At 38.7% G+C, this 13,971-nt stretch overlaps 1 protein-coding gene across 6 annotated transcripts in view; it reads right to left on the bottom strand.

Moving 5' to 3' along the window:
• Window positions 1-271: 271 nt before the first annotated feature.
• Window positions 272-13,971, bottom strand: part of LOC143754088 (CMP-N-acetylneuraminate-beta-galactosamide-alpha-2,3-sialyltransferase 4-like) — a 54,370-nt gene continuing 40,670 nt past the window's right edge. For all 6 annotated transcript variants that reach the window (XM_077246999.1, XM_077247001.1, XM_077246998.1 and 3 more), the window contains 4 exons: window positions 13,383-13,572; window positions 13,135-13,272; window positions 2,480-2,632; window positions 272-1,934 (listed from right to left, as the gene is read on the bottom strand). In XM_077246999.1, the coding sequence (XP_077103114.1) occupies window positions 1,845-1,934; window positions 2,480-2,632; window positions 13,135-13,272; window positions 13,383-13,572 (571 nt within the window). In that variant the 3' untranslated portion in view covers window positions 272-1,844. The remainder of the gene's footprint in view (window positions 1,935-2,479; window positions 2,633-13,134; window positions 13,273-13,382; window positions 13,573-13,971) is intronic.

Below are 13,971 nucleotides of genomic sequence, written 5' to 3'. Positions count from 1 at the left end.
ATGTTTAAAGCAGATGTCATAACAAATGTCAGTAGACTGTGAAGTTTATAAAACAAGCGGTTCATTCAGAAATCCGTAAGATCTTACGTTCATGCTGTGGAAATACAAAACAGAATGCTAAAAAGGGGCATAAGGTCTATACATATCTGTGATTGAACATATCTGATTTCATAACAAATGGATAATTACATAATTGCTTGGACATGCTAGCATGTTGCTAAGCTAACGGTATAGTTCTAAGAAGCATAAAAGCAAACGTCACACACAAATATTTTGTATAAAAATCTTCTTTATTATCGTACTGACTATTTCGTTGTCTATACAACATTGAATGAAATAGTACATTTATCATTATTCTCCCACTTTGTCCACCATTTTGCATGTATCCATGGATCATGTGCAATCTATTGAGAGATTGCCTGTCAGGAAATAACAGGTAAGAGTCTTAACATCTAGAACAGTCTTTGTCTATGTTGCGTAGCCTACATGTGATGCCTTCATATATGCAACCTCCAATTATGAGTCTGATTTATGAAAGCTGTTTGTGCATGGTTTGCATCATTCATTTGAATGACACCAAAAGTTCACCTCTCGCGAGGTATTTTTTGCTGTATTGGGCTACTGAGGCCTTGCAGTCTGGCAGTGTATTCGGGCCCTGACAAATCTCCAGATGTTCCTTCCTCTGTGAAGCTCTGAGTAATGAATATGACTCAAAAAAGGCAGCTCCCCCACTTCAAATAGAAACAATATCCATAAAGCAGAAAGCGAACATACGGCCATCATGTACATGTAATTTGCCTCAGCGCTTCACTCTCCCTGTAAACAGACCTCGCTCACACTGTCACGGAGTTAATCGCCCTCTTCAGGCTGTGCGAGGTATTGCTACAGATATCCGGGTGATGACTTCACAATCACTTATGCTCAGAGGAAAATTGGGTTACACTTTATTTTAAGGTGTCATTGTTACAGTTTCAAGTCAGCTTCATTTATATAGCGCTTTTAACAATATAGATGGTTTCAAAGCAGCTTTACAGTGATAATAGGAAATTAAAGTAACAGAGATTGTTTTGGCTTTACAGCAGCTCTAGAGTTAAGTTATTGTCCAGCTAAAGTTAGTTTTGATTGATTCGCTTCCGTCACAACGATCACTGTAATATTAGTGTAATATTAATTAACGTAATGTTAATTAACTACATTTACTTACTATAGGGTTTGGTTGAGGGTTAGTTGCATGTAATTATGCATAATTTACTGTTATTACTATGGTAAGTACATGTAACATATGTAACAAGGTCACTGTAAAATAAAGTGTTACCAAAAATTGTATCTTAAATATAGAATCTCTAAATTGAAGAGGCTCACTTTAAAAGTTTAGCTGATATACCCTTCTAAGTGAGTTCATAAGTGTTACATTCAACTTTGAAAGTGCACTAAATTCTGTAAAAAAAAATTCTTTAACTTTATTGACTTTCTGGACAAAGAGCAGATTTGGTTATCTGAAAACAAGGTTGCTGTTCGTCATCTGACCTTGTCCTTGTCTCCATATGCTCTCCATTAAATCTTGCCAATGAAAAATAAGATTTCATTTCATTTTATTTAATACTTACACAAAATATCTAGTGGTGATATTTAAAAAAAAAAAAAAAAAAAAAGAATCCCGAAAGGAATTTTTTCTTCAAAAAATCAGACAAAAATGTGGAAATCGCATAGAAATGCAGGGTGAGAGCTGAATATAATTCAGGCTTGTGTGAATCCAAAGATGAAGATATTGTTTCTAGTGTTGTATTTACATGCACTCATGTATGTTCTTACGTGTGAACATATACTTGTGCTCATGTTGCGTGTCAAGAATGAGGATGAAGATATAAAATGGCCCCCTGGTCTTCCAGTCTCTTAAGAACCTGACCCTCTTGGCTGAGATCATGGTAGGAATTCTGAAACAACAAGAGCATCCAGTAAAGCAAAGCAATGTTACACCGTCTTAGAAGAAAAGGTTCTTTATAAAAGGGTTCTGTCAGGCAGAACCTTTTATGGGTTGTCATCATGGGATCATTTTATAGAATTAGTTTTAATTAATTGGTAACACTTTTTTTCGATAGTCCACTTCACAGCTCTGCAACTTTGCAACTACATGTCACCTAGCAGTCATTGGAGTAGCATGCTTACTATCTGCTAACACTTTATTTTGATGCTCCTCAACACACGTTCTACTGACTACAAGTAACTTTGCAACTACATGTCAACTTATTCTACTAACCCGAACCATAACAGTCTACTAATACTCTGATAAGTTGACACGTAGTTGTAAAGTGACTTATTATCAGTAGAATGTCTGTTGATTAGCATAAAAATAAAGTGTTAGCAGATATTAAGCAGAAAGTCTACTAATTCTCTAATGAGAGTCAGTTGACATGTAGTTGAATGTCTGAAGTGGACTATTGAAATAAAGCCCTTTTTTTTTCATAAAAAAAAAACAAACCTTCATGGACTTCATTGTTTCTTTTCCATAATAGTGAATGGGCTGTTTCTGGTTTCGGGACTCTGGATATCCGAATCCAGCGACGTGCACAACGTCACAGTAGTTTAATGCCACAAATACTGCCAGAATACCAGTGGTGGGATGGATTGGTTTCTGATGGAGAAACAGAGGAAACAGAGGAAGTGCTGTTTAGATAACGTCTGTCTAATAGTGTTTGTCCTCCTGCAGGGGGCGGCTGAAGACAGCTTTAACTTTCCTATGAGTCTTTAAGCACTTGGATTTTAGCCCAAGTCATCTATATGAATCTATAACCGATTTAATTAACCTTTTTCTATGCAAATAAGTCCAATCAAATGCTATCTCTCCACTGAGGTCCACCTGGAACCAAGAAACCTGACATAATGGCTATTTTTGAAAAAAGAATGAGCTCTATGATATTATGTCCTGCACAAACCTTAATAGGACGTCAACATACATGTAGGACGACATTTTTTATGAGGTTTTAAACTCCTCGTAATTTTGCAAGCATTGTAAAAACGTTGAACACACACTTACGCTGCAATAAACCACTTAAAATGTGAATTTTTGCCAGAAATCACCTTTTGTGTGAAATTTCTGCTTAGTGGAACGCTATGGAAAGTAATGCATCTTGGCTTTTTCCAGCCCTGACTGCTTAAGTTGCATCTATCTCTCTTTTTCCAAGTCATTAGCTTTTCCGCATTGCTCCGTGATTTCCGTAGCTACTGATCCGTTCAGTCCCACACAAAATATCCCCCCTAAACACACTTGTATACATCTCCTCAAAGATGCAAATCTCAGCCTCCATTTCAACAACAGTGCCTCCATTTTCACATCATGTTCAAATTAAAAAAAGAGACTTCCTACTTCCTTCTTCTTGTTAATGGTCTTTCCTTTCCAAATGGGGCTGTAAACATTTGGCACTGTGCTCTGAGTTACTCACATACAACATTTACAAATATCAAACTTGATAAGATTTAAATCATAAAACATATGGACTCAACATTAAAGACAGAATTTTGCTTGTCAAATAGTAGTAAAATATGTTCACAGATGAAATACTGTCATGAACTATAACTGTAGAAGAACTGACTTCATATATCTACTATATATTACCAAAATAACAGTACATTAAAAGTCAAAATGGCTCAGAAAAAATAATTAGTATAAGAATTAGAATTAAATTAGAATCAGGACTAGCATCACTTGGTTATATTTTAAAATAATAATATCAATTTTTTTAAGTGTCCAAATAATGTTTTTAGCCCTGTAAATAATAATTTGTGTGCCTTGTAAATGGTAATAATAATAATAATAATAAATAAAATAATAATACCCACTACCCTACAGAGAATAAGTGGTTTGGAAAATGGATGGAATTATAATATTAATAATAAAAACAGGGCTAGATTGTATTCTATGGATAATTAAAAAAAATTGAAATAAACATAAAATAAACAACAACAAAAACTAAACTGACCCTTTAAATAGTTTACTAATGTAAACATTTTTTTTTAATAAATGGCCTGGTATTAAGTAACAGACTAGCTTAATGATTTAGTTCTAGTTATTTTCCATTCTATTGTTCTGCGTTTAATTTTAGAAGCCAGCGGATCTGCTAGCATTTCCCCTTGAAAGCTCTCTCTCTCTCTCTCTCTCTCTCTCTCTCTCTCTCTCTCTCTCTCTCTCTCTCTCTCGCTCTCTCTTTCTCTCTCTCTCTCTCTCTCTCTCTCTCTTCTCTCTCTCTCTCTCTCTCTCTCTCTCTCTCTCTCTCTCTCTCTCTCTCTCTCTCTCTCGCTCTCTCTTTCTCTCTCTCTCTCTCTCTCTCTCTCTCTTTCTCTCTCTCTCTCTCTCTCTCTCTCTCTCTCTCTCTCTCTCTCTCTCTCTCTCTCTCTCTCTCTCTCTCTCTCTCTCTCTCTCTCTCTTTCTCTCTCTCTCTCTCTCTCTCTCTCTCTCTCTCTCTCTCTCTCTCTCTCTCTCTCAACACAAAGAATGAGAGTATGTAGACTGAGCGGTTTGTTGGTAGTACAGTGAGTGTCCAGGTTAAGAACTAGTTTGACTAAAAACATCACTCTCTGTTTCAGTCTGTTTTTTTGACTAATAGCTCCAGAAGCGAGCGTGGATGTGCACGTGTGTTTCCCCCATGTTTATTGACAGAGTACGGCTCTGTTTGCCACCCTCTCAAGCATGACGTCTCTGTGATTCTGGCTGTCGGCCCAGAGATTGCAGGGGTCCCTGTCAGCGAGGAACACGGGAGGACAACCTTCTTAAGCAGCCCGAGGAATATAAAGAAGTAAATCTGTTGCACGTGTGTCTGCGGTGTCCGGCCCAATCACAGCCCTCCAAACAAGCTCAATACAGATATATGAAAGATATATGTAGAGGGGTGTGCCTCCAAAAGATACAAAAGTACACAGAGAGGAAAGAGGATGTATGTGTTTCTTTGTGAGAGAGAGAGAGAGAGAGAGAGAGAGAGAGAGAGACAGAGAGAGAGAGAGAGAAAGAGAGATAGAGAGAGAGAGAGAGAGAGAGAGAGAGAGAGAGAGAGAGAGAGAGAGAGAGAGAGAGAGAGAGAGAGAGAGAGAGAGAGAGAGAGAGAGAGAAGAGTTTGGTTGGGACAAAGCACTGAGCTTGTTTTTGCATTCTTGTATTTACTTGCTGTTTCTAGCCTTCGATAACATGTACCAAAAATAAACTTCTAATCATAATTCTTTGTAAATATCTGTGGCTGTACCAGGATACTTGAGGTCTTTGTATGGATAATTGACCATAAAAAAAACGTTTCACAATAACAAATATCTTGGCTCTCACAAAAACAACAAGCAGAATCCAAAATTAACACATGTGAGTGAAACTTGGCTCTGGTGAGGTAAATGTTTGCCAATTGGCTAGTAATTGTATTAGAAACAGCACAGCACATCTGTAAGAATGATAGTCTGACCTTACTCACAGCAAACCAAATGCAAAGCCATACACTACAATTCAAGTGTTTGGGGTCAGTAGTTTGACCCTCTTTTGTTTAGTTTTTTTAAGGAATTGATAATTATTCAGCAAGGATGCATTAAATTAATCAAAAGGGACTGTTTAGACATTTATACTGTCAAAGAAGATTTCTATTTCAAATAAATGCTGTTCTTTTCACTTTTTAGCCTGACGGATGACAGACTTCCTCCTCAAGAATGGCAACATCGACAGCTCTGTGCAGAAAGCAGTGGTTAAACAGTGGTTCCCTTTCGAAAGCTACAATCGATGCTTCGTTGCTCAGCGCATTGGGAACGTCTTTAATCGTGACCAGCTGAATATTGTGTGTAACACGTCGATAGAATTGACCCGGAGGTAATATAGCCTCGGTCGATGACGTCATCGGCGCGCACCCGCAACACGAGGCTATAAATAGATGAGCCGCAGGTGCATCGTCAGGTCTTTTGTCTTCAGACCATTCTGTGCATGTGTGAACGCAAACACTCTCTCTATCTCTCATCTGTTCTCAGATCTTTGTTAGGAGTTAGTTTTGTCAGGCAGTGTGCAGAAAATTTCTCATTTCTCAAAATCTTTTTCTCTCACGCTACATCAAAGAGTTTTTGAAAGTTAAAAAAGAGGAGAAATGAGCCAAGAAAATAGTAAGCGTTGTGTTCCTCCATGCTCCCGTCCCATGTCTGAGCTGGATACACACGATTACTGTTTTGTTTGTTCGGATGAAGAGCACGCGTTTCTGGCTATAGAGAAGGGCGGGTGCGAGCATTGTGACCAGCTCACGGTTAAAATGCTTCGATCCCGTGTGAACTATTTCCAGTCCGCACCCGCATTACCATCGTGGGGCTCTCGTATGGATCTGCATGACGAGCAAGAGACGGGTCCGTCCCTTTCACTTGCTGCGTCACCAGATCCACGCATCCCTTCTTGTGATTTCGAAGCGCGCTCCGGTGCTTCTTCGGTTCACGAGGGGGATGTTGTATCTCTTGGGTCTTCGGACCGCGAGCAGCCAGCCTCTGAGCGTTCCTCTCGTGAAAAGAGATCTTTCGAGGAATTGCTCGAGGTGGTTACTCGCTCGGTGGCCCGATTACAGCTTGACTGGCCAGGCGAACAAGAGACCCCCAAACAGTCTAAGCTAGGGGATAGGTTTCTGTCCGGTGGCAGGGAGGAGGGACCAAAACATCAGTCTTTCCCCTTTTTCGAGGACCTCCATGACGAACTATTTAAGTAATGGAGTAAACCATATACTTCTCGCATCTTTGTACCCTCGACGTCGACTTTTTCGACTATGGTGGGTGCGTAGTCGCGGGGGTATACGGAGATGCCGCAGGTTGAAGAGACGCTCGCAAGCTATCCCTCGCCTGAAGCAGCATCTTCGTTAAAGAAACCTACCCTCCCCACGAAGCCGTGCAGAACAACATCAGCGCTCGTGGGAAAAGCTTATCAAGCTGCAGGTCCGGCTGGTGCTGCGCTGCACACTATGGCAGTGTTACAGGCGTACCAGGCTGACCTGTTGATGGACTTGAGTACTATCGATGAGGAAGTGTTTTCTGAACTACGCAGAGCCACAGATCTATCTCTTCGCGCGACCAAGCAAACGGCCCGTGCCATCGGTCGTTCTATGTCCGCTTTGGTCAGCACGGAGAGACATCTCTGGCTCAATCTCACTGGTATCGGGGATAAAGATCGTGTGTTTTTGTTAGACTCTCCGGTCTCACCATCGGGAGCATAATACAGCGAGGGAGAAGAAACACATGAAACTATATGCAACTATATATTTTTTCTAACAGGGTAGTAAAAGTTTAGCTGGCTAATATGAGCTGTTACTGTGGCTGAGCTGGTTAAAGCGTAAAGCCTTGTTTAAACTGGACGCGTCCGCATGAGCCCAAAGGTGCGTGCGGCAAAAATGGCATGATTGTAACAGCGCGCGCGCCTCGCATCCCCTAGACACCATTTACTACAGACAATAGGCTTTTTTTCTCTGATTTTGAAAACTCTTTGCGATCGACTTAAAATGCTTCCAAGACCGACTTGATCGACGGGTTGGTGATTCCTGTAACGTTGTTTTGCGGTCAATGACTAGAGTACTAATCAGCTGATTTACGAACGTAACCAGCACATTTATCTCCACATAGCAAAGCCATAACACAGCGAGGGAGAAGAACTAAGTTACATGAAACAATCCAACTACATATTTTACACCACTGACAAGGGAAAAGTCACTACTCACGGTGTTTATGGCTAGCTTCTAGCTTTCTGCGGCTTCTCTGTCAAGGTAGTGACGAAACGCGCTCTGTAGCGCTGTTTGTTCGTGTTCGGCTACGGTAGAAACATGACGACACAATATGTCGACCTTCATAGAAGGGGGTGCCCGCGGTTATGGAGATATAAATGTCTCATTCTAAGGTAATAAAAACATTACAGTTTATTAAGTAAGTTCTTTATACACCACTGAACACATAGTTATGGATCTTATATTGCATTTCTGTTAATAGATACTCAAAATTTTTACACATTGCACCTTTAATTGTATTCTTTTTTTGAACATGTGTTTGTACTTGTTTTTGCTTATCGTATCCTATCTCATGTAAATAAAACAAAAAAGCCTGCACACTGCTGCACAAATAGCCTAGATATTTTATTCGTTTTGTTAAAGCATTGATTTTTCTTTTGCTATAGATATTTGACATTTCAAAATAAAAAGCAAATGCTAATTATTACCCGAATGTAAAAAAAAAAAAAAAAAAAAAAAAAAGAACCAATAAGAATACCGTTAAAGTACCGGATCGATAAGCAGTATCGGTAAGAGTAGTAATACCGTTAAAACCTTAATGATACCCATCCCTAGTAATGATGCAGTATAAAATGTTCGCAGTCACCGTTCAAAGTCATATGGGTTTGGGCACCATAATAAATGCATTCTAAAAAATGCATTAAAACATCTCGACAGCGCTTTAACTTGGCAAGAAGTTCTGGAAAAACTGTGCCCAGATCTTTTCCCCTCCCTTCTCACCTGTCTAACGGTGATCGTGTCGACTGACCTGAAGATAACCACTAAAATGTTGGTGGAGGATACTCAAAACTATTGAGGACGTCCTACAATTTGACCCTAAAAAAGTGGTTTCTTTTAAATTAAAAAAAGTGTTTTAGGTGGACAGATCAATACAGTACACAGAACATGTAGGATGTTGGAAAATAATGTATTTTCTGTTAACCAAATGCTTTTTAATATTCACCATTACTTCAATGCAAGTGAACATGCTCGCCGTTATTTGTTGCTTAGTGACGTGTGTGTTCAAGTAAGCCAGAAATCCGTAGATTCTGCGCAATGCACTGTATTTTATATATCATGAGGACTCACGAGTTGCGTATTTGCACTAAATCCGCGCAGATTTGGTTCCAAAGTTAATTTTTACCCTTATTTGGCTAGTTGGAGGGTGTTAATTTCAATCCCTGAATGTTGCACTCCTGTTTGTCATTGTGCACGAAACTTCACGCCAATAAATCATCAGAAATATTGCTGACTTGTGCGTCTCAAGCGCCCTCTTTGCGTTAGTCCTACTGTGGTACTATGTAAAAAAATATATATTTTTTTACATTGAATCTTGAAAAAAAAAATATAGACCTACCTACCGACCTTTTTTTTTTTTTTTTTTACTGCAAACCAAAATATTTTTAAGGATTGGCCTAATTATGACCCAAATCTGGCTCTCTGTACTTCACATGTAACGGAGGAAAGCTTTCACAATCTTTGCGAGCTCAATGCATGATTCACACATCGGCTTGTCCTGAAAGATGGAGCAGTTCCAACTTTAAAAACAGAAGCTTTTGTTTACGAGCCACAACCTGTAAGTATGATTTATTTTTCGTCGATGTGTTTTCCTGTAATAGTCGTATTGTTAATTGTACGTTGTAGCAAGGAAGGAAACAAATGACAACGCTGTTTGGCTGTTCTGGTTTATTAAATGCTCATTCATACTTTACGTTATCCGACAAACACCTAATGTTACAAATTTTTTTTTTATCTCAACAGCGAACTTGGAATTAGTGTAAATTATTCTTTGATTAGAGCTTTTATGTTTATCTACATGCTTGTTTATCTACAGGCATGCTAAACATGGTTCTGTGTTTGATTTGGCAGCCGATGTTTAGTGTTTGTTTTGGGTTAATAGTTCTGTCGACAGATATTTTGTCTACAATCGTTCTAAAACTACAAAAGTTATGGTGGCATACAGTCAGAAACGATCACTATAGATCCAGTCTTTACTCAAAAAAAATCCCTTTGAGGACTGTAGTATAATTTGTTAGAACGATTATATGAAATTCTTGTTTATGAAGCTTATTTTTTGTAATTCTATAATAATTAGTACAATTACTGTAAATAACAGCGTATCTAAAAAGTAATGATAGAACAACAAAAAACAAACCTTTCTGAAACGTCGTTTAACAGCCGTTCTTGAGCAGGTTCTGCTCGATCATCTTCACTAACGTTTCCCCGGGTCCGATTGGTTTTATTGACCCCATTGTTTACAATACACCAAAGCACAAAGTACCGTTAAAGGTAAGGGGCGTGACGTTTCCGGTAAACGTGCACTTGACGGTTAACGAATCACAACACACTGGGCCAGCTAACCAATCTGAGCCCATTGCATAGTTTTGAGGGACTGGCTTCATAGAACCAGGAAACCATTAGACCGTTTTTACAAGGAGGGGCAGAGCAGTGTAGAATAAAGGTAAAATATATGAAAAATAATGCAATTTTTAAAAAACGAAGCATGAACATATATGTTACAGTTCACCCCACAAACACAATCAAGCCTTCGAAAAAATGCGTTTTACCATCCCTTTAAAGGGATCATGAACTGCATTGTTTTATTGTTTCATAATATTCCCTGGGGTGCACTTATAATGTTAGTTTGATTTGTACATCAAAAATTGTCATAATTTAGAAATAAAAGGCATTTTTCCTACCCTGATTTTATCCCTCTGATTTGAACGCTCTGTTGGAAGGGGCGTGTCTGCTGTGAGACCTCAGTGTAAACGCCCACTGCTATGATTGGCTAACAGCTCTGCATATGAAATAGCCGGTATTACATTTGGAACTCTCTCGAAAACTTTTAGCCCGTTTTTACTATTACAGCTCTCAATGTTAACTACTCGTGAAACGTGATAATTATAGCATTACAATTAGATCTATGGCATTATATTTAGATCGTGGCATGAAAGGTTGCAGTGATGAGCATAGCCAATCACAGACATGTATGCAGCGATCTTGTTATGGCAACTCGATTTCTGCACATCAACGAATGCTTTCGTCATAACTAACAGTGCAAACACAATGTAAATTAGATATTTGTTGATAATTACGGGAGTTTTGGCGCGAGTTCAGAACTCAGTGACAAACACAAGCTGTTTGATTGACAGCTCCAGTGCGTGCTGTTTGATTGACAGCTACTGCTAACCCTACTAAGAAAAACGATATGAAGTTGACCGTTTAGTCACTGGTTTGATTTACTGACAGGATAAAGAACATCTGACTGTAGCTACATGAATCATAACATCAGATATCACTGGTCACAGATCAGGCATTAGAATGAACAGGGTTAAGGCCCGTTCACACCAAGCACGATAACTATAAAGATACCGATAAAGATATAATTCTAAAAATCGTTCTCCATATTAAAGAATAACAGAGTTCGCACCACAACTATAACGATAAAGATATGAGGAACGATATCGTTGGGATCACTTTCAGAACGATTTTTTTCCAGGTGTCGAACGATAAAACACTGCCAGCCAATCAGAATCCATTCTAATTTAAAGGTCTCGCGCATTTAAAATGGCAGATGACATTGCAGAGAAGTTAATCGTCGCGGTACAAAAAAATCTTCCACTGTCCACACGGGTGCGCGCGTGCTTAGAATAAAAAAGACCGTTATCAGTCGTTGGTGTGGACGCATATATAGTTATCTTTATCGTTATCTTTATAGTTATCGTCCTTGGTGTGAACGGGCCTTTACTTACATGTTGTGGCAATACTGTCGAGTCCATATCGTAAAAGCCTGCCAAGCCTGCACTTTTTTGGGGACTGATTTACCGAAGAATCCAGTGAAATGTACCGAATACGAATAAATAATGTTCAACTGAGACATTCACATTGTTGAAAATAAATATCCACATTCCTAGCATTAGGATCCTTCTGAAGGTAATGTTTTTTTTTTTTTAACCCAGTGAGTGACCCTGTGCTCTTCTCTCTTCCTCAAGGACGTTTTCAGTTCTGAAACTTTAAGGATATTGTTATAATATGATGACCTCTTATATGTCAAAACCTCAAGGAAACATTTATTTCTCAGTGCATGACCCCTTTAAGGGAGACAGTTGTTATGTTTTACGTTTTTTGAAGAAATAAATGCAGCATAAGAGAATTATTTTAAAAAACATCTCTTTATGAACATTACAGACACTACAAACATCCTTATACACTCCACATGTAACATGTCATTTTTCATGGGAGTGAATCCATGTGGGAAAAACTGCCCTCTTTCTCACAAATGAGATTAGAGTGGAGCTGGTGTTCTGCTCACTAATGGAGACTTCGAAGTATCAGGATACACCAAATGTCAACTGACTGGAACCTCTCTAATATTTTTTATTAGCATGGAAAATGCAATTCTGCCTTGGGTAACCTTAATGTCAAGAATCCATAGATGATGCATTACAATGCTTTTTGAGTCTCATTACCATCGTTGGTCCCACTTTATATTAAGTGGCTTTAAGTACTATGTACTTACATTGAAATTAATAACTTGATACAATGGACTTACTACGTCACTCACAGTAAGGCTGTGTCTGAAATCGCCCCCTATACCCTTAAATAGAGCACTATTTGAGAGGACAGACATTTGTAGTGATGTCTGAAACCATAGTGGACGTTACCGTGCTGTAATTAATGTATGTAATTACATTTGTAATTACACAGTTGACCCTTCCCTTACACCTTAACCTAACCTTAAACCGACCCATACCACACACACCTGACCTTAAGCTTACCAGTATCACATCTCAATGCAGCAAACGTGTTTTACAATACAACCTGAACACAATAAGTACTATGTACTTACATCGGTAAATAAGTACATAGTACTTAAAGCCACTTAATATAAAGTGGGACCCAATCGTTTCATTACTATCAAATATGCAAGTGCCACAATTTCCATATCTGAAATTATATCCACATCTGTTCTTCCACACTGAGAGCGTTTCGGTAACACTTTACAATAAGGTTCATTAGTTAACATTAGTTTACAACATTAGTTAGCATGAACTAATAATGAACTGCACTTATACAGCATTTATTAATCTTAGTTAATGTTAATTTCAACATTTACTAATACTTTATTAGAATGTTGTTAACATTAGTTAATGCACTGTGAACTAACATGAATGAACAATGAACAGCTGTATTTTTTATTAAATAACATTAACAAAGATAAACAAATGCAGTAACAAATGTATCGCTCATGGTTAGTTCATGTAAGTTAATGCATTAACTAATGTTAAGTAATGAACCTTATTGTAAAGTTTTACCTAGCGTTTCCATAGTGATAAGACATGGTGATAAGTGTTAACATTCCCTGGAGCCTGGCCATGTGTGCAGATCTCACCTGATGTTGGCGTGGTTGCAAAGGAATTTGCAGAAGCTTGCTGGCTGTTAGGCGAAGAAAATATGGGTCCAGGATACGGATCTGACTGGTCCGGCCAAGCCAGATCAGGGGAGGAGGCTTCCAGAAACCCTTTCGAACCTAAACCAGGCATAGAGAGAAAACAGCTCTCGTGATTACTGGGAAATCAGGGGGAAATCTGGCACAGGGTCAAAAAAAAACAAAAAAAAAACTAAGTGAGACGGACTGACCCTCTTCTCGTCATATAGGATCTCTTTGAGCCAGCGGAGGTCATGTTGTTTGAAAGGAACCAGGACTAGCAGAGTGTCCGGGTCATTGTGGATACCCGGATTATAGGAGGCGGATTCGGGATAAAACAGACGCAATGTGGTCTTGTTACCCACATCCTCCTCATAGCCTCTTACTGGGGCGTCATTCAGCCTGACATACAAAGATATGAGGCCATTTATATTAAGGTCAATAAGCATTGATAATAAGTGTGCCATGGCTATAATATCAATGCAATGGACCACAATAATGCAATTTTCAGAGTTGAGAATGTGTCAGTTAAGAAATAATAGCAGAAACAACTTTGTTTTGTGAAATATATTGACTTTGCAGTGTAGTTTGTACACAATTTGTGCTCTGTTGATGAGGAATAGTGGTAAAGCTTGCCAGAAAGCACTACTCATTTAGCCGATTTATGAGGTGATAGGCTAGTGCAGCCAAATTGCATTTCCCGTCATTCCCTATGGAAGCAAGAGAATGCTAAAATACATAATAAAGACAATTACAGACCTGATTTACACCATTTGCCTTGATTTTGTTACACTAGTGCTG

Source organism: Siphateles boraxobius, unplaced genomic scaffold (genome assembly GCF_051911475.1).
Source record: "Siphateles boraxobius isolate OS27281-9 unplaced genomic scaffold, OSU_SipBor_1 294, whole genome shotgun sequence".
Classification (NCBI taxonomy): Eukaryota; Metazoa; Chordata; class Actinopteri; order Cypriniformes; family Leuciscidae; genus Siphateles; species Siphateles boraxobius.
This window is presented reverse-complemented; position numbering and strand designations above follow the sequence as displayed.